Below are 21,720 nucleotides of genomic sequence, written 5' to 3'. Positions count from 1 at the left end.
CCCCCCCCCCCCCCCCCCCGATCGACAAACCAACGATTTGACACTTTCGGTGTACGTAGCCGGAAATAATTTGAGACTCTTGGAGTCTATTGTTAGCCTGAGACGGTCGGAGCTCTTTCTGACAAGGCTAGATTCTAGACTCCCCTATCATGTACGGAGGAATTAATTCCTGATTAAATCTATAAAATCTCCTGCCGGGAATTTTCAGATAGCAGTGAATAAATAACTTACGGAGGACTGCGTACTGTACAATACACCGCTCTGTCATTCTGGTCTCCCGGAATAGGGGGTGAACAGAGAGCCACAGTCGAGCTCACCTCCTAAAGCGGGTAATGTTACCGTCACATTCAGCCGTTGCGGTGAATCTTCCATCTTCCCCTCGTCAATAATCATGGCGTCACTCCAACAATCCCGGATATCTCCTCATCTTGCTCTTATCAGCTCCTCAATAAACCTTCCATAAGTTTTCTTGGTGCCTTGAATTATCAGTCTCTTAATTCCTGGCCAATGATATTCGATTGATCGATCAGGTTACAACTTGGAAGTCCCCTACACAATCTACAGCCATGGAGTCCGCTCCTCTTACTCTGGTGAGTCCCCCTTGGTTTACTCCTCCATGCCAACTCAGCCTCGGAAAGAGCCTAGCCTGACCGACCTTTCGCTCGGATCTAGGCTCATACCCACGCTCGCAACGCAGTCCTTGAGACTCGCAAGTCGAATCCTGTGGCAGCAAGCGAGGAACATGATCTTGCCGCAGGCGAATTTGCAACTGCAGCCCAGCACAGCTCGGACCGTGAGGTGCGTTTGCGTAGAGTCGTCCCTACGTAGGGGGGTCCGAACGTACTCTGATCTCCGCATAGGCCCTTCGAACCCTCCATCTGCTGGAGCAACACCACAAGAAACTCGCGCAGATTCTCCGGTTTCAGCATGAGAACCCTTCCAACCCTGCCTCGACCGGAGGGAACCCCCAGGCTGTGTCCGCGGATGCGGGCACCACCAGAAATCTGGCGGTGGGAGCAGATGCACAGCAGCAGCCTCCCCGACTGTCAGGACACCCACGGCTACCGTCAAGGGAGTCTTCTTCGATTGTCAGCAACCTAGCGTCGGCCCGTGGCATCCCGTCACAGCCCCGTCGCTCGTCCCCGGCCTCCCCTACCCTCACGTCCCAGCAAGCGGGGGCGAAGATGACCGATGGCCCAGCCAAGATCCGGACGAGCGAGGCGAGGCTACGCGGGATGCAGGCCCATGGAATGAAGGAACGGGGCAGTCGTTCATCGACATCGAAACAGCCGCGGACTCCGCCCCTGGCCAGTCCCACCGATATCACCTCGCAGCAGTTTGCGCCGCCTAATCCTTCCGAGTCCGGCCCGCAGAAGAACCGGTCCTCTGTGACCGAAGAACCATTCCAGAAATTCTATTCGACATTCGAGGGTTTGATCTCCAGAATCTCGGCCCCCCTTGCGTTTGCGGGCCTGCCGCTTGGCTCCGAGGCATCGGAATCAGCCGCCCACCGCAAGTCCGCCGCGGATACCCGGACTGACCGATACAACGCCATGTCCGACCGCTCCCACCACTCTGCGGACCCAGATATCAACAAGATCTTCTCCAAGGCTGCCCTGCAGGCGATCCGCGACACGACCGGCGGGGGGACGACGGGAAATCCCGCGGAGTCATTCTACGTGGTGCCCACGACTGGTGGGACCGTGTCGTACGCGGGGATTCTCACTCGAGCGGAGAAGGAAGCCCGTAGAAACAGCATCGATGAAGGGGATGAAGATTTTGTGGACGCGCGAGAGACCCCGTCCTCGCCCGAACTCCGCCAGAGCTTGTCGGGAATCCAGGGCAACAGCCGATCCGGACGAGGGAACGACAAGTTCAACAGCCTCCAGAACCCGAAGACCATGGAGGAGCTGCAGATGGAAAACCAAGCGTTGAGACAGCTGTCGGACACGCTGTCCAAGCGGTTGCACATGTGGGAGGTCAATGCGCAGTCTTCGTCGATGGCGTTGCAGCAGTCGCTGAAGGCAATGCATCACCCAAACACACATTCGCCGGACCAGCCCGCTCCCGGCTCGTCGGCTGCTATGTCGCCGGTGGGAGACTCGGCCTTGCCCGCGGCTGAACAGGATCAACGCATCAAAGAACTGGAGGAGGCCATTCGACGCAGTGAGAAGGAGATGAGTCAAATGGGCCGGGAGAATGAGAAGCTGCGCGACGTACTGGGGCGGTACCGAGAACGGTGGGAGAAGCTGAAAGAAGGCGCCAAAACCCGGCGGGCGGCGGAGAGCAGGGCTGCTGCTGCTGGGGGGGGGAATGGGGGAGCCGGCGCGGCGCCGCAGCCGGCGAGAAATCCCAGCTCGCAGGGGGACGACACTCCGGCCAAGGATGGTGACACTGAGAATGATACAACTAGCAATGATGCCGAAACCAAGGTTGAGGGGTCTGAATGAGTGGTCAGTGATCTAGGTGAAAAGTGTTTTACGTCTAGCGGCCCTGAACCAATTTGATGATATGGTAATACATGTTACGTTCCTCTAGTGCATATCAACAATGGACTACAGTCATTATTGAACTCCAGATAGACTCAGGACTAAACCTCCACCGCTTAGACATAGCATAATTCCAGCCCATCACCATCACCATCACCGACACTCAACCGCCTTCCTCTCAGTCTGCCTCCGCCACCACTCCGCCGCCCCCCGGTACGAGCAATTATAGTCCATGAACTCGGCCGGATTCATCGCCACGCGGATCGAGTCAGCATCCGTCGCCGGCCTGGCGACCTGCCGACTATACGCCTGGATGGTGGAGGCGCGCTCAAAGCGACATTCAAACACCTTCTGAAGCACCTTCCCCACCTCCTCCCCCCTCAAATGCTTCCCAGCCTCCTCAAACCCCTCAAAAAACGCGCCTAGCGCCTCAGCATCCTCAACAGCCTGACTCGCGCCCTGGCCCTGCGTCGGCAGCATCGCATGGGCCGCATCGCCGATCAAAATGACCCGACCCTTGCACCAAGTGCGCAACGGATCCAGATCCCTGAGCTGCCACAGCCCGACCTCCTCCGCCAGCCGGAGGGGCGTCTGCGCCCAGGCCGGGAAATCCGCGAAGGTCTGCAGCATCTTGCCGCGATCCCCCTCGGTCGTCCAGCTGGTATCCCGGGAAGACTCATGCATCCGCTCATCCGGCACGAGCGCCACAACGCCGTAGATGGACCCCTCGCGCGCCGGCCCCATGACCAACCGCCGGTCCCCACCGACCACCATCGTTGTCTTCGGTTCGCGGGGATCCACCACCGCCGCAAAGGCCGGCTCCCGCAGCAGCGACGCCGTGGGGATCATCATGCGATACGCACACAGGCCCGTCGGCCGCGCCTCCCCCTCCCTCTCCCCCTCCCCCTCCCCTTCTCCCGCTTGCGCATCCTCAGCCAGAACAGCCCGCCGCACCAAGCTCTTGATCCCATCCGCCCCGACCACCAAATCCGCCCCCACCACCTCCCCGGTCTCCAACTGCACCGTCCCGCGCTCACAATCCACCGCCCGCACCCGACAGCCCGTGCGGATCCGCACCCCATCCCCGGGGTAGTCGCCGTCGGTCGCGCGCTGCTTCAGGGCCTCGTGCAGGTCCGCGCGGTGGTAGATCATGCGCTCGGCGCCGTACTTGTCGCGCGTGCGCAGCGGGACCCGCGTCTGCAGCTGGCCGGAGAGGTCGTACACCTCGAAGGCGGAGTCGACCATCGCGCCGCGGGCGCGCAGGGCGGCCGCCAGACCCCACTGCGACTCGACGATCCGCGAGGCGTTGGGCTGGAGCGAGATGGTGGCGCCGATTTCGCGGTGCAGCGGGGATTGTTCCAGGATGAGGATTTCGCGGCGCGGGGCGCGGAGGGCGATGGCCTGCTTTGGTTAGGAAACACATCAGACAGAAGGGTACGGGGGGGGGGGATGGTTGAGGTGAAGGAGTAGGGTTAGAATAACGTAACGGGGACGTACAGCTGCTAGGCCGGCGATCCCGCCGCCGACGATGATGATCTTGAAGGGCTCCATTTTGTCAATTTGTCAGACTGTTCGTATTCTGGGAATACTGACGAGAGTGAAAATGAAAGCACTTATGCGATGGCCGTCTACCTCGACGGAGAATTCCCAAGTCTACGTGTGTGTCGACTACAAGTCTGTGTTTGTGTCCGCTGACCTCGGCGCCCTCATCCTCCCCCGAAGCATGTCCACTCCCGAGGAGGGGCCGAACCGGGGGGGGGGGGGGTCCTCGGGGCCCTCCGAGCCCTAACCTCGGCGCAGATCGGTGCAGTCAAGGTCAAGCCTCTCCAGCACGCATCCCCAGAATGAAAGGTATATACATGCCCCCCTTCACCCAAATCCCAAATCCTGTGACACAACAACTAACACCACCAAACAACTCCAAAACAAAGACTCAAAACCAAACCACCAAAATGTCCACCACCACCACCACCACCACCACCCTGGCCCCCAAATCCACCCAATCCACCCAACCCACCTCCAAGCTCCCCGGCGCAAACCGCATGCCCTTCGACGGCCTCCCCACGAACTACAACGACTTCCGCGACGCGCTCTCGCGCGACGGCTACGCGGTGATCAAAGGCGCGATCCCGCGGGAGCGAGCGGATCAATACGCGGATGCGTTTCTGAGTTATCTGGAGGGATTGTATGTCCTTCCCTTTCGCCCCATCTCTTCCCTACATCAAAGCTGACGGCTTGACGCAAAAAGCGGACTCGGCTACAATCGCCACGACGCGAGCACGGTGCGGCGCGCCAAGCTGCCCGTGCTGAACGAGAAGGGGATGATCCAGGCGTACGGGGTGACGCACGAGCAGTGGGTGTGGGATATCCGGGGGGAGACGGGGGTGATCGACGCGTTTGCCAAGGTGTACGACGACGAGGAGTTGATTGTGTCGTTTGATGTGGTGAATGTGGGGTTTGTGAAGTAGGTCCTTTTCCCTTTTCCCTTTTCCCTTTTCCTTGGGGTGTGGGTGTGGGTGTTGGGGAAGTGTATGATGGTGATATGGCTAACCTGTGTGTATCTGTGGCAGTCGCGAGGATTTACCGGAGAAGTACCCCCCCCCCCCCCCCTCCCTTTCTTACAGTGATGTCCTTTGCAGGATGGGAATAAATATAGGGATACTGATGAAGAGAAACAGCAAGCCCTGGCCCCACCAGGACCAAGACCCCGCGAAGCCCGGGTTCCGCTGTACGTTTCCTGCCTTCCCTCCCCTTGACCCCATGCTAATACGCATAATGCAGGCCTCCAAGGCCTCATCAACCTGCACCCCAGCGGCCCGAACGACGGCGGCCTGATCGTCTGCAAAGGCGGGCACAACGTGTCGGCGGAGTTCCACGCGGCGATGGCGGCGCGCGACGAGCCGCGGATCCCGGCGTGGACGCCGGAGTGGTTCGGGTTCACGGAGGGGGGCATGGCGTGGCTGGCGGAGCGGGGGCTGCAGTGGGAGAAGGTGTGCTGCGAGCCGGGCGATCTGATCGTGTGGGACTCGCGGACGCCGCATTACAACGTGCCGCCGACGGGGGCGGTCGATCGGCTGGCGGTGTACACGTGCTATACGCCGGTGTGTGAGGCGAGCCGGGAGGATTTGGTGCGAAAGAAGGGGGCTTTCGAGCGTATGTTTCTTCCTCCCTGCGGGTTATTTGGGGGGTTTGGCTAACCCGGATGTGCCGGTAGAGCGGCTGGGGACGACGCACTGGCCGAACGCGGTGCATGTTGCGCCGACGAATGTGGCGATGCGCGATGGGGAGCGGTGTCCGGTCGCCAGGGAGCGGCCGGTGCAGGAGCCTGTGTTGAGTGAGCGGACGTACAAGTTGACGGGGATTCCGTATTTGGAGGCGATGGGTTGATTTAGTCCTGGGGAACTGGGGAACAGGGAAAGGGTGGTTGATTTTGCGGGTTTGATGTTTGTGTACTCTGGTTTAGTTTGGATTGAGTATATGATTGTATTAGTTGAATGAGTTTTTTGTTTGTACTGTATCTGGAAGTAGTAGAGGCAGAGGAGTTTCTGTTGTAATCGTCAACCGAAGGTTGGCGATTGTCGTTGACAGCTACAATTCATAAAAAGAGGGGGGTCTGGGGGGAACCCCCAGGAACGTTATAGAACCCAAGATTAAGATTGTTGTTAATCTCTATTAAAAAAAAGGACGGGAGTCTGGGGGGAACCCCCAGAAACGTCCACCCCCCTGCTATTAGAACTAGACCCCCGTGTCAGGCGAGCCACCATACAACATCCAATTCCACAGCTCATCTACGTTATACCCCGCGAACGGATAATACTGGTCCTCGAACCCTTCCACTAATGACACGCCCCCCATGAACCCCGGCGACAGCTGCTGCCCTGGTAGTCGCTCCGGGGGTCCCAGGGACACCTCCGGCCGCTCCTCGACCCCCCGAAGCCCGCTGCCCGGAGCCAGCGTCTCCGACCGTCGCAGATCGTCTTCGAGCTGATGCCAGGTGGACGGGGTGATATCCTCGAACGCTGAGGGGGTGGGGAGCGAGGTGACGGGCTTTGCGGGGCGTGGGTGCGGGTGCGGGTTGGGGGTCAAGGCGGAGTAGGGCGGGGGTTTTTGGATGGGATTTTGTAGACTGGGTCTGGTGTATGAGGGGAGATAGGATGATATTTGGTCGTACATGATGTGTAGGCCTGCTCCACGAGCGGTTAGTAGAAGAAGACAAGACAGCAGGGAAGGTGCGACAGAACAACGAGGGGAGGTGCTGGTAGAACAAGAAGGGAAGGTGCTAACAGAGAAAAAGAGGGAAAGCGCTGACAAGACAGCAATGGAAAATGCTAGCAAGACAGCAAGGGAAGGTGCGAATCGAATAACAAGGGAAGTGCTAACAAAACAACAAGGGAAGGTGTGACAAAATAACAAGGGAAGGTGCTAACAGAACAACAAGAAAAGGTGCATACCCTCAGAGAACCGCGGATCGGCGTCGTATTTCGACATCTGCACGCTCGTGTATCCGAGACACGCTTTCAGCAGCTGCCACTCATCAGCTTTGCGATCCACAGACTAACCACGACCAAATTACCTGAAGGTCCATCGCCCGCAGCTTCGAACCAGGATGTTTCATCAGGAAAATCCCCAGGACGATGCAGGCCAGAATCGACGGCCCCGCCGTGATGATCTGCGAGTCCGCCTCGCGTTCCGACAGCTCGATGCTCAACTTGGCAATCGCCCGCGCACTATTGACACAGATCGACTCCCCGTTGCGCAGACGATGCTGCGACGGCTCATCGGAGCAGTACCGCGTGACCTCCTCGTCGAACGTCGTCGTCGGGGCGATCAGCGCGGCGCGATGCAACGAGATCATCGCCTCGTGGTACTGGATGGCCAAGAAGGTGACGTGGTGGAACTCCTCGCGCGGACAGAAGATATCGTTGCCCGGCCGCAGATCGGACGGAATCTGGTTCGCCCACGCCAGCAGCTCCTGGTCGAGGCGCGCCGTGTCCAGCAGGATCTGCTGGGCCGTGCGCGTCGTGCCCGGGTGGTGGTTGTAGATGTGATGGCTGATGTTCCCCTGGGAGTCGGCGAGCTGGACGTGCCACCGCAGGAACCGGTCCTCGGGGCGGAAGTCCTCCTCGGCGGGCTGGCACGGCTCGACGGTGATGGCCATCGGCCGCCCAGACTCCAGATGCATCATCTTCTCGAGCGACCAGCAGATCAGCCACACGCGCCGGTGGATGTACTGCCGTCGCGCCGTCAGCCCGCTGAGCCGGTGCAGGCCCAGGGTATACGCCACGCGAATCGCCATGCCCAGCGTCTGCCACGCCAGCCCCTCTTTATTGCGGCCGCGGTAGGTGACCGTGAACAACAGCAGCGTCTGCACCGCGGGCAGATAGGGGATCGTGATGACGTGCGCGAGCAGCCCCGCCGCCGCGAGCAGATACCGATCCCCATCCTCCGTCTGTCCCTGCGCGAGCTCATCCGCCCCCAGGCTCATGATCAGATACGCCGTCACGAGTCGGGGGATGCGTTCATGCGGCAGATGTCGAAAGTCCGCTAACGTGGCCAGCTGCTCGACGCCCGCTTCCAGCCGCTCCACGTGGAAGATCGGATACAACGGGTGGATGCGCGAGAGGAAGGCCGTCAAGTACCGTTGTCGATTCTCTGGACTTGGCAGTTCCGGTAGCGATACACACAGCGGCAGCTCCAGTTCCTCGGCGAACCGCATTCCGTGGCGAAAGAACCCGGTGACCGGCTTCAGCCGCGCCGCTGTGAAGTATACATCCAGAGACTTGGCGAGGCATTGCGAGCTACTTGCTCCGAGCACTTTTGTGCGGTCACATCCATCCTCAACGCTGACAGTGTCGAACGGGTGGTGAACGGGGGAGACCTCATTCACGGCTGCAGCTGGTTGCTGCCCCGTGGCTAAGAAACTGTCTTCTTTGTGCAATGAGGGGGTGGCTTCATGTGAGTGCACAGCATGACTTCGACTGATCGGATCTTCCTGGTGCTGCTGTTGCAGATGGTCTCCCTTCTCGTTCATATTCCCCCCATTGCTCATCAGGGGTAAGTCCAGCCACTCTCTGAACCCCGTCACCCCCGGACGCTGCGGATCGGTCGTCACGCAGACCTGATTCCGGACGCGACAGTTGCGACATTTGGGGTATTCGGCATCACACTTGACCTTGCGTTGTCGACAGATGTTGCAGGCCATGGACAGTCGAGGCCTCTTGGAGGGGGGAGGTTTATCCATGGTGGCAGATGCTATACACACACTGAGACGGGTGGGAGAGATGCAGGGTGTGGCATGGCTTGGTGGAGTCGTTGATATGATAGTCTGTGTGTGTGAATGTGTGTAGACTCTGTAGAGTACCTATAGAGTATGCATGGGTCAAGAATGCGGGGTATGCACTGGGCAGTGGGCAGGCAGTCTGGGGGATCGTCGATTTGCCCCCGCGTAAACAGAACCTGAACTGTCACGGCAATTCCTCGCTCGCTGACTGGGCCCGAGGCATTACCCCCCTCGGGTCCAATCGGGGCAGTGGAGGTGGGGCCGAGCCGAGGTAGACAGTCGAGAGAGAGTCAGTATTAGTATATCATGGATGGCAATGAATCCATACATAAGCCTCAATGGTCGACAAGCAGCCCCCACCCAACACCCCCGATGCTCTCCAAACTAATCATCCGCACCTCCTTGACAGCAGGCATCTGTCTCCCGTTCCACCTCCCCTACACCCGGTCCAGACAGATGGATAGTACCCAGAAGAACATGGCCATGAAGCCCGAGAGGTACGCTCAGAGACTGGATCAATTCACCATCACTGGGGGGCAGTGCTAACCCCAATAAAGGCAGTATCCTGCCATCGGACCGTTCTTTCATCTCTACTGAAGCTGAAGCAAGGAAACCCTCTCAGTTCGTTGGTGTTGAGTAAAGAGGGTCTTGGATGAGCACCTATATTGAAATCGAGCTAGAGAGAGAGCCAGCGAGAGTATTACCTACCAGGCTGCAGGGGGCTCATAAGGTTGCATCAGTTGGCTACCTCAGGGCTACTGTAAGGGGTACCAAGTGTCTGGAGGATTCCATGGATTTGCGGCTAGTGCGAGGTATCGGGATTTGTCCGCGAGGTACAGTACCTACAGTGCGATACTGGGCCATTGCAGCCCCCGGGAAGAGTGGGGGCAGTCGAGCTCGGGGTCCTGAGGTGGGCTCGGAGTAGCTTTACAACTCGACCCGGCGGAGGTAACCATCCCATCGAAGAGGGGGGTTTGTTCACGTTACACTACCCTCAGGAGCAGCGGAATACAGGGCTTCGCACGGTGGTTCATGGATGCACCTGATCCCCATATTATCAAGTGGAAGCATGGAGCAACTGGATGTCTAAAGCGTTTGTCTCTGATTGCACACAAAGATAGCTATTTGAGATGTTCAAATAAACCTCACTCATCATAGTTTGCTCAGCATGAACTACATCAGGAAATGCAGCTACTACATTGCAAACCAAAGTCCGGCCCCCTACTCAACATAGAACGTCGCATTCCCCCGGATGTCCGACGAGCTGCTCCCGACCAGCACCGTGAACGCCCCCGGCTCCACGACGTACTGCATCGATCGGTTCCACAGGCCCAGATCCTCGACCTTCAGATCGATCTCCACCGTCGTGGTCTTGCCCGCGGGGATGAGCACCTTCTCGAAGCCCTTCAGAGCGCGGTTCGGCACCACCACCGACGCGATCACGTCGGACACGTACACCTGTACGACCTCGGTGCCGTCGCGGGCGGCGTCGGTGTTGGTCACGTCCACACTGACCGTCACCGTGTCCGAGGCCGTGACATTAGTCTTGCTCAGCTGGACCGTCCCATACGCAAACTCGACGTAGCTCTTGCCGTACCCGAACTCGTAGATGGCGGTGGGGTCGCCCAGGACGTACTGGGACTCGAAGTCCAGCGTGCCGTTGGGGTAGGCGTGGCCGGCGGGCCCGATGTTGCGCGCCGAGTTGAGGAAGTCGTAGTAGATGGGCAGGTCGCCGACGAAGCGCGGGAAGCTGACGGACAGCTTGCCGGAAGGGTTGTAGTCGCCGAACAGCACGTCCGCCAGCGCGTTGCCGCCTTGCTCGGAGGGGTAGAATTGCTGCACGAGCGCTGAGGTCGAGTTGGCGAGCCATGTCACGTCGGTGATGGGCTTCCCGCTGGAGAGAACCACGATCGTGGGGACGCCGGTGTCGAGAATGGCCTTGACGAGCGGGCCTTGGGCGCCGACGAGGGCGAGATTGTCGAGGTCGATGTGCTCACCGGTGCTTGTGGATCGGTTAGTGGCTGGGATCATGTGGGATAGATGTGCAACGGCAGAACTTACGTCGCGTTGAAGCCGGACCACAGCTCGGTCTGGTCGCGAGACCAGGTGCCCACGACGACGACAGCGACGTCGGACTTCTTGGCAGCCGCGATGGCTTCATCGAAGCCGGACTGGTCGTTGCTCCAGCGCTCGCAGCCTTGAGCGTAGTTGACCGTGGCCTTGTCACCGACAGCGGCTTTGATGCCGTCCAGAGGGGTCACGCCGCGGTACTGGCTCTTGTAGATGACGTAGTCTCCGTACTTTAGGAAGTTAGTCAATTTCTTTTTCTGATATAGGCTGGGCCACTCACGTTCATGAAGCCGTGGGCCATGGGTCCAATGACCGCAATACTGCCGCTTTTCTTCAAGGGAAGGGTCTTGTTATGGTTCTCCAATAGGACGATAGACTCCTTGTCCAAGGTTCTGGCAAGCTCGACCGCTTCCGAGCTGTGAATCAGCTTGTGCCACTGCGACTCAGGTGCAGCAGGGAAGGGATTCTCGAAGAGACCCATCTCGAACTTGGCGCGGAGAATACGCGAGACAGCCGTGTTAACGGTCTCGATGTCCAGCTTTCCAGCCTCGACGAGCTCGGGAATCTTTTGGAAGTTGCTGTATGGGATCAGTATCCTACCATGTCACAGCAACCAGGCAACTTACAAAGAACCGCCACCCATCTCAACGTCATTGCCAGCAGGGAGTGCCTGCAGGGTGACCGATTCCATGTCAATTGGCGAAGCCTGGCAAAGCTTGAAAGCCGTGCAGAGTCGATCGGTAGCACCAGCATCGCTAAAGACCCAGTGTTTGAAGCCCCATTCTCCTCTTAGAATCTTTGTCAAGGTGAGATAATCGGCCACAGCCGGGATGCCGTCGTAGCTTGGTACCAGTAAGTCGATGCCCTAAATCAGGAAGAGAGACATCACTCACGAGTGGTAGGCGCTCATGACACTCCATGCGCCTGCATCAATGATTGCCCGCTTGAAGGAGTGCAGCCAGCTTTAGCGCCGTTAGCATTATCTAACCCGACAGACGGGCTTACTCACGTGGTACGAAGGTATCTTTCTCCTCCCTGAACCGGCGCGGTGTTCAATCCTTGCTCGGGTGCACTGAAGCCGGCAAAATGCTTGACGGTGGCCGAAACATTGAGACTCTGCAGGCCTTTCACGTAATTGTAGCCAATCTCGCCAGCAAGGTACGGGTCCTCGGAGAACGTCTCTTCGACCTGGATGACAACATCAGCCCGTGAGTTGGAAAGAATGCCAATAACGTGGACCTACCCGGCCATAGCGCAGCTCACGGGCCAGATCAACCACGGGAGCGAACAATTGATTGACACCAAGAGTAAGAGTTTCTTGACTGATGATCTTGGCCATTTTGTAGACCAACTAATTCAATTGATTAGACTGCAGCCATCGGGGTGTTCTTGATGCACCACACTAACCTCACGGTTGAAAGAGCAACCGTATGCAATAGGCGAGTTGAAGATGGTGGCATTCTGAACCAAGAATCCATGAATACCTGCCACTGTTAGCATGTACCCTACCAGAGACGATCACATGAAGCCTTACCTTCCGTCTGAACAAGCGCCGGAATCCCAAGCGTCGTGTTGTGAACCAGGTAATCCTGCGCATGCTTGATGTTCGTCACCATCCAGTCCCACGGGACCGCATACCCAACTAAACACCAGTCAGCCCGTGGGTTCACCGCGGGATCATCCGCACAGCAAGAAAGCCCCTACCGTAGAATCCTCCAGCCTTCAGCTCCATGTTCGCAACGAGGCCGGAGTAGTTGAACGCTCCAGTCGTGGTGTTCATCCAGTTCGAGAGATCACCTATACCACTTGACACTCAGATTATCCGAGGACATGACGCAGACCACCGAGGACTAGCCCGTACCTTGCAGCAATTGCGCCGTTTTATCGTGGATCGTCATGCGACCCAGAAGATCAGTGACGCGATCATCCACCGAAGCATGCGGGTCCTTGTAGAGTGGTGTTGAGCCATTGCTTGCGGCCGTTAACCCGACGCAGAGGTGGAGGAGGGCAAGCCCCTTGGTTAGCAAACTAGCACCCATCTTGGTGAGACCGAGCGAAGGAGGCGGGCTGGATCAAGAAGCCGGCTCCCAATCTGTTCTTCACTATTCTGGTAAGAGAAAAGGAAGAGAAAAGAGAAATTCGCCAATTCTGGAGCTCGCCCTCGGACCAGTAGCGAGGAGCAAGGGTAGTGGTATTTAACCTCCTCCATCGCGCAGTCGGGGCTTAAGAAATCAATTGAAGCGAAGGCCCGACAGAACAGGGAAACCAGAGCAAACGTCACTGGAAATCCCACACGGCCGCAGAGATGAACTAGTTTAGGCTGCTCAGACAATCGGTTCGGAGATGAGAGCCAGCTGCAATGCATCACTAGCCTAGACCAGGACCGTGGAGGCGAGAATGAGAAGACGAATCAATTCCGCACACACAACGGAGCACAGCCATTCCTGATTGATGAATGGTCCGGCCCGACGAGCCAGAATAAATTGAAGATGGAGAAGTGAAATTTCCCATGGTGAAGTTCACGGCTAAATTGTCGAGTGGGGTGAGGAGGAGAAGGAATGAAGAGGTGAGGAGAGGAGGAGAGGAGGAGAGGAGGAGATGAGGGGTTGTTGACAGGATAGATTAAAGCCGGGGGAATTTGCCAGGGTCTTGCCCAGTCAATTCCGCCTATCGAGAGTCTCCCTTTGCTGCAGCTTCCCTGCACTGTTCCCTACTAGTCTTTCAATTCCACTATTTCAATTACACTAATGATATTCGAGGTTGGTCGTATGAGTTATCCTGTACATGTGGGCAGAGGCTGTTTCTTCCAATTTCACTGCATACAGTGTCATGCAGAATTGAACGCTTCACTCGCCCTCCATCTCGACTGATGAACCACAACGCTAAAGTCTATTAAAACCCCTATATAGTGCAGAGGGAATGCCGATGCTATCTGAAATTATCTTCCGCCCATATATTACTCGAAAACAAAAGTATGTACTAACAAGTGGTGTGACTCAGCCACCTGAGAAACTCTCAGCCTACTACACCTGCGTGTCAGACTCGGACCCCCGCTGGGTTTGGCTGCTCGGTGCCCCGGCACTGCCGTCACCTCCTTGGTCTTCCGACAGAGGTGGATTAGCGGACCCTCTCCTCGCACCGGGTTTGTGGAGAACGCCGCCGAGCCAGGCCAGTCCTCCGCTCCACGAATCACTCAGGCTTCGAAGTCGCGAGAGCGAGGCAATATCCTGTGGTTTGGGCGTTCCAGTACCAACTTCCGATTCGAGCCCAGGAGTGGCAGCACCAGCAGTCACAGGAGCTGTAGAGAGCTCACCCGTAGAATGAAGCCGGGTGTCCGACAATGGGAACCGGGGGTTTAGACCCACTCCAGCACTTCCATCCGAATCACGGATGGGCTCAAGTGTCTCGCCATTTCTGGTCCGAGTGTATCCATCCAACACTGTCGTACTCAGCTGCTTCTTCCGACCTATCCGTCGTCCAATCTTCCGACCCTTGTTGGGGCTAATCTCACCGCGACGAAGCGACTCAGCAACCACCGCGCTGAACCCAGATGAGATCGCGGGGAGGAAAGGGCCAGGCGAGAAGTTAGATATGGAATTGCGCAGTCTCCGTGCCGGCGGGGTCTGCGGGACAACAACGTTTCGGACATTCTGCTGAGTTCCTTCAGTGGGCGTGCCTTGCGGTTCGCCATCTTCTGCGCCAGGAGCAGGAGGGAAGCGAAGCAGGAATGGCGACTCGTGTGTGGTTGATCCCGAGTGTCCAGGAGGGGTGGATGGGCGATGGCTTGAAGCCGACGTTGATCCTCGGGACTCAGCCCACGGGTTTCTTAGAAGTGAACTGGGGTGTACAGGGGATGTGGGCTCATCTAAGCGACGTGATTCCGATTCCGCAATAAGAGAACCCGTCGGGGATGATGGCGCAGCAGACAAAGCTCCCCGAGGCGTGGGCAAATTATCATCCACATCCTCAAGGCCATGACTGATAAGTGACCCGGAGGGAGATTCCAGACTGCCATCCTGAAAATTGTGCACAGTTCGTCCCAGCTGATGTACTTTGCCTTGCGGAGCTAGATTCGGTGACAGATCGACATGATCGTGATAGCGCTCCCCCGCCAGCAGCCCGATAGCTTCTTCCTCATCATCAGCCGAGAAAGAGGACTCCGTGTCGCTACGGACTCTTCCACTAGTGATGAAGTACACTCCCAAGAAGGTCAGAAGACAACCGCCCACGAATTTGCTGGCGCGCTTCACCGTGAAAGCTTCGAAGTCGCGATACAGAATGGCGCTGCCGATAATGACTGAAAGAGTGAAAAGAACAAACTGAGTCGGGATCACCTGGGTCGAATCGAAACGCTGCAGCGCTCGGTTGATGTATCGAATCTGCATTATTGCGCTGAAGATGAGGATGAAAACGAGGAGATAAGTGACCCGGAACGTGATAACATGCCAAAAGGTGAATGTCAATAGAGAAGAGACACCTTTGGTCGACAAGGCAGTATATCCACCTACATAGACAACATCAGTAATCATGTAAAAGAACAGTATCACAATCAAGAATACTGAACATACCGTACAATGCAACCAGCCCCACGTCGATCAAGATTGTCTTCGGCCCATACTTACGACTAGCCCACATCAGCCCGACAATCAACGCAGCCGTGAGACCCAAGTAGAGCTCAAACTCCCAGCGCGTGATCATCACCCAGATATCGTGAGGCCCGATCTTCTCCTCCGAGGACGGGGCACTAATCACAACCACCACAGCGCCCGCGATGGCGATGAGAACACCCCAAGCATCGCGTTGCCGGAATTTCTCCTTCAGCATGAAGGGCGCAATGACACAGTTCGAGATCAGCGCGACCACACCCAACGGAGACACGATAGACGCGGGCGCGAACCCGTAGGCCATGAAGTTTCCCACCTCGCCTACAGACATGAGCACGATTCCGACCCACCAGTACGGCGAGCGCAGGTAGGATTTGCGGCCACTCCGGCGGTCGCCCTCGTTTTCCGGCCGGACAGTATTGTCGGACTGCATAGAATCCCCCATGTAATCATGCACGCCGTCTTCCTCCTCGTCGTCGCGATATCGCTGGCTCCGCTCGGAACGGTTCGGCGCGTCCTCAGGTACAAAGTCAGGGGATTCGTCCCGGTAACGTCCTTGGAGAGCAGCACGGCTGCGGCCTCGACCGGATTCACCATCACCCAGATCGTGGTCATGGCCTTGGTGGGTGCGTTTCCAGTCTATCTCTTTTTGTAACTTCTCCTGTTCCCATTCCCGATCGATCCGGATGTGCGCGTAGCGTTGGATGTTGAGCGCCAGCGAAATGAGCACGTTGCCAACCAGCGCAGTCACAATTCCAATCAGGGAGGACCATTCGTGCATGTCACCCGATTCCCCATCACCGTTGCCGCCATCGTACACGGGGTTCGCAGTAGGAGAAGGTAGAAGCGGGGATGAAGAAGGTGGTGAATGTTGGGCTAGAGCGGTGGGCGTTGGAATGGCGGAGGACAGGAGTGTGGTGAGCAGACCTGCTGCCAGGGGCGCCTCCCGCATAGGATCCATATGCGATGAGTCGCGGCGTAAGGGAGCCGGAAAGGGTGAGCGGGAATGTCGAAGAGAGTTTGAGGGGAGATAAGACAAAGCGGAGGTCCCGATTGACTTGGTTGCTTCGCCGAGGATCGTCAAATCCGAAGGTGTGCAGACTCACAAAAGCTTTCTGCTGTGTGGTAGTCTTAGAATGAAGATTCAATAGCTTGGTAACGCCAGGCCAGGATTTCTAGTCACTTCACCAAAGTTGTACTGGTGATTGATTTCCTGAGCCGTCGTTCATGCTCCTGAGAACCACCGCATGCTGTATTTGGGTCCCCTAAATCTTCGTCGTCGGTCAAGCGAAGTCGCCTGTTGAACGACTTAGACGCTGCAGAGAAATCAAGAGATCCACAAGAAACGAGGAGTCCAGTATTGGAGTGATGAAAGTAAAATGTCGATCGAGCGAGCGATCGGGGAGGAGGAGTTGATTTGGGTTGGGTTTGGTTTGGTTGGAAGAGAGAGTGGATGGAAAGAAGCCGAGCGAACCGACCAGGAGTCGCGCTGGTCTAAATTAAATAATTTATCCTCCCCTTAAACCCAGACAGGATAGGATAAGACAAGACATGAGCAGTCACACGTGCAGGTGCTAGCAAAGCTACTGAGAAGATCTCAAAGGTCTTCAAACCTGTGTCCAAGCACAGCAGGCATCATTATACTTCTACTTCAGGCTATAATTCGCCTTGATTCGCACCGCGATCCGAGGAATGAGGCGCCATTTTCCTTCTCTTCTCCGCTTCCTCCCTGTCGGTCCAACGTCATCAAGCATGAACTAGTTCGTCCTCGACAACAAACTCTCTGTGACTCCGGATTGACAGATCCCCAATCATCATCATCTTTACAGGGCTTTAAATAGAATGATTGCTCGCTTTTGATGAATTTCCCGTTGCACCCTCCAAACGCCATCTGTCATATGGGATATATACAAAGGTTTCAAATTATTTCGAAGACATTACAGAAGACCGACAATTAGAGCCTGTCATGCTGATTACCTCCTTGCCCGCTTTTTCTCTGGCTTCTGTTCTTCATCATCGCTGAGCTCCCGATAGATAGGCGTGGGTTGTGTTTCCTTCCACGCCTTGGTGAAAATTGGATCCTTTTCGGCCTTGTCTGCATATTTCAACAGGGCCTCCCGAGGATCTTCGTCCCGCATCGAACTGAGAGGGATGTTATCTCGAATATGCTTCTCGTCCGGTTGCGACTTGGCAAACGGAGTCGCAGCCGGCATGTACGGTCTGCGAGGGTCCTTGGGGCGTCCTGAAGCCGTCAACCCAATGGTCGGATGGCGGGCAGACCAAGTAGACGAGCTGTAGTGAGGAACTCCGTTCGAACCCACTACAACAGAGTCTCCCGAGAGACCCTGGCTGAGATCCATAGTGAGACTAGGGTCATCATCGATGTGACGGCGCTTCGGCGCCTTGGACATAACCAAGGCCGCGCCCCTAGTCGACATATTCGGGTTGTAGAGAACATGCGTCTCGGCATTGGCAGAACCGGTAAGGATCTGGTTCATCTTTTCGTGCCATAGGACAGTGATGACCGGGGATCCAGGAGTAATCGGCGTTACTAGTTCTGGCCTCAGCGTAGCAGGGTTCAAGATATGCAAGTGGCCAGTTTCGGAGCCAGTAAGCACATTCGCCGAGGAGGGTGAGAAGATGATGTTCGAAGTCGAGAAGCGGGTACTAGACGGATGGGATACAGTCGTAATCGGTTTCTTGAATTTTCTCGTGTCCCAAAGCTTGATGGTGTCGTCGCCACCTTTAGTGACTACCAGCCTGCCATCGGAGCTGATGTCGACGCCGCTCGTCCAGGTGTCCTTGGTATGAGCATCCCGAACCTCACCACTTGGACGGGTAAATGGCCCATCACCACCCCACATCATCAAGCTCCCATCAAGGGCAGCACCGATCAGAACATTAGGGCCTCCTTGTTTGGGCGAGCCCCACGCGACGGCTGTCATTTTGCTCCGACCAGCGGATCCAGCCATCTTGGACTTGTGCACAATCACTTCCTTTTGTGTCCTTCCTACATTAGCATCCCAGATGCGCACTGTGCTGTCCGTTCCAGCCGTCACACATAGATTCTCATCGGTCGGGCTCCATGCTCCGCTGGTGACCTCCGAAATATGGCCCTTGGTATTGTGTAGGTCCCTCAAATACATGTCACCCTTGACAAATTCAGTAACCGTCTCACCATCGCGATTCAGAATCCTCGGCTGCGCTGTAGCGGAGACAACCATCACATAGGTCGGGGCCAGTGGGTTGAATGCGACGTAGTGTACGGAGTGTGCTTCTTGGGCGGCCGACTGCTTCTTCGCAGACGGATCGACGGACTTGAAGGCGCGTATAGTCGACGGCGTCATCGAGGCAAAATCGTGCAACTTGATCGTGCAGTCCGTGGAGCCAGTGATCAACCGCGAACCCGCCGGGTCAACGGTCAATGTAGTCACTGCCCGGTCATGGGTCTTGAGTAGCATCTCATGGGAGACCGGAAACTCGTCCTCGTCGTCTTCAGAGTCGGAGTCGTCGGAGTCGGAATCGTCGCTTCCATTGTTACTATCAGGCCTCACCTCGCGGTCCGCCGGTTCAGGAATGGTTGGCTCTTCGGGAGTGACCTCGGTGTTCGATCGCGTCTTCTCGTCATCGCTGTCGACTTTCGCAGCTACCTCGGTGCGCTTGGTGCGATCGATCTGAGTGCTCACATCGGTTTTCTTCTCCTGCCGGCCGAAGCTAGTTGGAAAGAACTTTTTAAAGGCTTCCTCGTCGAATCCTTCCATTTTGGCTAGTTGAGAGAGTGCGTCGCAGGATAAAAAGCGCTGACTTCAGACGACATTCAGAGGACGTTCCAGCTCTTTTGACAGGTTTGTATCGTTTGTTCTGTTTGCCGTGTGCGCACGTGATGATAAGACCGGTTCTTACTGTACTGATAACAACCAGTCCATAGACTAGAGACATGACGTGACGCTTGGTCAGCATAGCTGAAACCGTTCGAGCAGAATATCAATGTAAAATGTATATGCATCTTACGTTGCATAAGCCACTATCTCCAAAAGGATACAGACTACGTATTATAGCTCAAGAGCTCATGAAGGAACTTGTGGACCAAAGATCACTTGTTAGGCTAATATAGATCTACGTACAGCATCAACGTTGCGCGTCTACAAGTACAAGCCCTCAACAGGGCCACCGTCCTGCTTAGTCTTCATGATGCGCTCCCTGGCGGCGCGGAAGTCGTCCATCTGCACTCTCATCCGGCGTTCTCTCAGAGCCATGAGACCGGCCTCGGTACAAATGGCCCGAATATCAGCACCAGAAAGATCATCCTTCTGGTTGATGAACTCATCCAAGTCGACGTCATCTCCCAGCGACATCTTGGAAGTGTGTAGGGTGAAAATCTTCTTCTTGGTGTTTTCTAGGATACAATTAGTACTCGAGCTCGGCTAGCAAGATAGGGGGGCACTCACGGTCGGGGTTCTCGAAGAGAATCTTTCGGTCAATACGTCCCGGACGGATCAGAGCGGGATCCAGAGTCTCGATCTTGTTGGTGGCCATGATCACCTTGACATCACCGCGGTCGTCGAAACCATCCAGTTGGTTAAGCAACTCCAGCATGGTACGCTGGATTTCTCGCTCACCGCCGGATGTGGAGTCGTAACGCTTCGTACCAATAGCATCGATTTCATCAATGAACACGATGGATGGGGCGTGTTCAGCCGCAACCTGGAAGATCTGTCGAACCAAGCGCGGACCATCTCCAAGATACTTCTGGATAAGCTCACTGCCAACAATACGAAGGAAAGTGGCACTGGTCTGGTTGGCGACAGCCTTGGCCAGCAGGGTCTTTCCGGTACCGGGGGCACCGTACAGGATAACACCTTTAGGCGGTTTGATACCCATCTCCTCGTACAACTCCGGGTGGAGCAGCGGAAGTTCGACGGATTCGCGGACCTCCTGAATCTGGGTCTCAAGACCACCAATATCTGCGTAAGACTCGGTCGGTGCCTTGTCGAGCTTCATCACGGAGACGAGAGGGTCGGACTCCTCAGTCAACACACCAACCACGGAGACCGACTTGTGGTGTAGAAGGATACTGGCACCCGGCTCAAGCAAGTCCTTGTCCACGAACGACATGATCGAGACGTAGTACTCGGGGCCAGTAGCGCTGGAGACAATCGCGTGATCGTCGTCGATCAGCTCTTCCAAGTTGCCGACGCCCATGGGACTGCCTCTCATATCATCAACCCGGCTTCTCTCATCTGCGTTTCTGTCCGCGAGCTCGAGGTCGCTTCGATTGGCGGTATCCAGTGCAGCCTGGGCCTTGGTCTTGCGCAGACGCTCCATGTTCTCGACGTATTCTTCTTCTAGCAGCAGGTGATCGTGAACCCGCTGCATGCGGAGGTATCGTAGTTTACATCGTGACGTCGGGAAGATGTCGGGGAGCTTGGAAGCCGTGCTGGGGCCTGCGGCCTTGCGCTTCTTGCGACCGAGGCGAGTGGTAGGGGGGGGAGGTGGTTCGTATCTGGGCTTATCCTTCTGTGGACGAATATCTTGGTAAGCTGACGTATCTTGACTCTGAGCAATAGGACAAACATACCTTCTTGTCCTTGTCATCTCTTCCATCCCCACCGGGACCTCCGCCAATGTTGGACTGCTGGTTACCCTATTTATCGGAAAGTATTAGATAAGTGACATCAAGAGGCGTCAAGAGCTGTGGGCGACAGCAAGGGTTGACAGCGTACCATAGTCCTAGAGAATTAAAGACACAGGGCGAGTATTATGTATGGAATATAACTGCCAGACTAGAGGCGGACAAAATTCGATGTAGAGGTACTGGGGGATGGGGCGCAAGCTCGGTGGATGATGGGAGGAGGATGGAAGGCGTGAAGTTGTGATGAGATGAGCAGCAGCTGGGAAGCTGTCGTCGTCGCCATCCGTGCCGGCCTTGGCGCTGCGGCCAACAACGCATCACCGCCTCACGTGCTTTGCATTAGAGCCTGAGGGCCAAGGCCACAAGCTCTAGCCAGCGTAGGCTACCTTGCCAGGCCACCAGGCCACCAGGCCACCAGGCCACCAGGCCACCAGGCCACCAGTACGAATCTGGCAATTCGTTTGATCATCATGGATCCATGATCCATGATCCATGATCATCCATTCCCCTCTTCCCTCGGCTTCCTTTTAGATACAGCAACGCGGTCGACATATCAGATTTCTTGACTCTCACTTAAACAAGAATAGACTAGCACCGTCACTATATTGGGAAGAGCTTCCCCAAATCGATTCGCAGTGCGCCATC

The 21,720-nt window shown here is 56.4% G+C and overlaps 7 protein-coding genes across 7 annotated transcripts; 2 read left to right on the top strand and 5 right to left on the bottom strand.

Annotated features, from left to right (window-relative positions):
• Positions 1 to 246: 246 nt before the first annotated feature.
• BO72DRAFT_478854 (uncharacterized protein) lies at positions 247 to 2,450 on the top strand (the record flags this gene model as incomplete). Its single annotated transcript, XM_040947535.1, has 4 exons — positions 247 to 590; positions 673 to 798; positions 861 to 2,093; positions 2,127 to 2,450. The coding sequence occupies exons 1-4, from the start codon at positions 567 to 569 to the stop codon at positions 2,448 to 2,450; spliced, it is 1,707 nt and encodes a 568-aa protein (XP_040799512.1). The 5' UTR covers positions 247 to 566.
• A 133-nt stretch (positions 2,451 to 2,583) lies between these two features.
• On the bottom strand, positions 2,584 to 4,220 carry BO72DRAFT_478853 (putative monooxygenase). Its single transcript, XM_040947534.1, has 2 exons — positions 3,987 to 4,220; positions 2,584 to 3,890 (listed from the first exon to the last, which is right to left on the bottom strand). The coding sequence occupies exons 1-2, from the start codon at positions 4,038 to 4,040 to the stop codon at positions 2,643 to 2,645; spliced, it is 1,302 nt and encodes a 433-aa protein (XP_040799511.1). The 5' UTR covers positions 4,041 to 4,220; the 3' UTR covers positions 2,584 to 2,642.
• A 54-nt stretch (positions 4,221 to 4,274) lies between these two features.
• Positions 4,275 to 5,937, top strand: BO72DRAFT_487532 (uncharacterized protein). Its single transcript, XM_040947987.1, has 7 exons — positions 4,275 to 4,340; positions 4,421 to 4,674; positions 4,738 to 4,953; positions 5,060 to 5,080; positions 5,168 to 5,217; positions 5,271 to 5,642; positions 5,704 to 5,937. The coding sequence occupies exons 2-7, from the start codon at positions 4,442 to 4,444 to the stop codon at positions 5,874 to 5,876; spliced, it is 1,065 nt and encodes a 354-aa protein (XP_040799510.1). The 5' UTR covers positions 4,275 to 4,340; positions 4,421 to 4,441; the 3' UTR covers positions 5,877 to 5,937.
• Positions 5,938 to 6,147: 210 nt separating this feature from the next.
• Positions 6,148 to 8,901, bottom strand: BO72DRAFT_449859 (uncharacterized protein). The gene is made up of 3 exons (XM_040945114.1): positions 7,063 to 8,901; positions 6,941 to 7,013; positions 6,148 to 6,673 (listed from the first exon to the last, which is right to left on the bottom strand). Exons 1-3 carry the CDS (start codon positions 8,728 to 8,730, stop codon positions 6,225 to 6,227), a joined length of 2,190 nt encoding a protein of 729 aa, XP_040799509.1. The 5' UTR covers positions 8,731 to 8,901; the 3' UTR covers positions 6,148 to 6,224.
• Positions 8,902 to 9,990: 1,089 nt separating this feature from the next.
• On the bottom strand, positions 9,991 to 13,284 carry BO72DRAFT_513547 (putative beta-glucosidase; the record flags this gene model as incomplete). The annotated part of the gene is made up of 11 exons (XM_040949478.1): positions 12,701 to 13,284; positions 12,544 to 12,636; positions 12,374 to 12,481; positions 12,247 to 12,323; positions 12,083 to 12,190; positions 11,849 to 12,027; positions 11,733 to 11,801; positions 11,466 to 11,681; positions 11,120 to 11,417; positions 10,831 to 11,069; positions 9,991 to 10,771 (listed from the first exon to the last, which is right to left on the bottom strand). Exons 1-11 carry the CDS (start codon positions 12,876 to 12,878, stop codon positions 9,991 to 9,993), a joined length of 2,346 nt encoding a protein of 781 aa, XP_040799508.1. The 5' UTR covers positions 12,879 to 13,284.
• Positions 13,285 to 13,862: 578 nt separating this feature from the next.
• On the bottom strand, positions 13,863 to 16,404 carry BO72DRAFT_470115 (DUF803 domain membrane protein; the record flags this gene model as incomplete). The annotated part of the gene is made up of 2 exons (XM_040947001.1): positions 13,863 to 15,343; positions 15,408 to 16,404. 2 exons carry the CDS (start codon positions 16,402 to 16,404, stop codon positions 13,863 to 13,865), a joined length of 2,478 nt encoding a protein of 825 aa, XP_040799507.1.
• Positions 16,405 to 17,226: 822 nt separating this feature from the next.
• Positions 17,227 to 21,527, bottom strand: BO72DRAFT_478848 (26S protease regulatory subunit 4). The gene is made up of 5 exons (XM_040947533.1): positions 21,167 to 21,527; positions 21,022 to 21,087; positions 19,892 to 20,960; positions 19,615 to 19,785; positions 17,227 to 19,209 (listed from the first exon to the last, which is right to left on the bottom strand). Exons 1-5 carry the CDS (start codon positions 21,167 to 21,169, stop codon positions 17,417 to 17,419), a joined length of 3,102 nt encoding a protein of 1,033 aa, XP_040799506.1. The 5' UTR covers positions 21,170 to 21,527; the 3' UTR covers positions 17,227 to 17,416.
• Positions 21,528 to 21,720: the final 193 nt, after the last annotated feature.

Source organism: Aspergillus fijiensis, assembly GCF_003184825.1.
Source record: "Aspergillus fijiensis CBS 313.89 unplaced genomic scaffold BO72scaffold_37, whole genome shotgun sequence".
NCBI classification, from domain to species: Eukaryota; Fungi; Ascomycota; class Eurotiomycetes; order Eurotiales; family Aspergillaceae; genus Aspergillus; species Aspergillus fijiensis.
Note: the sequence above shows the minus strand (reverse complement) of the source record. Positions and strands in the feature narration are given on the sequence as shown.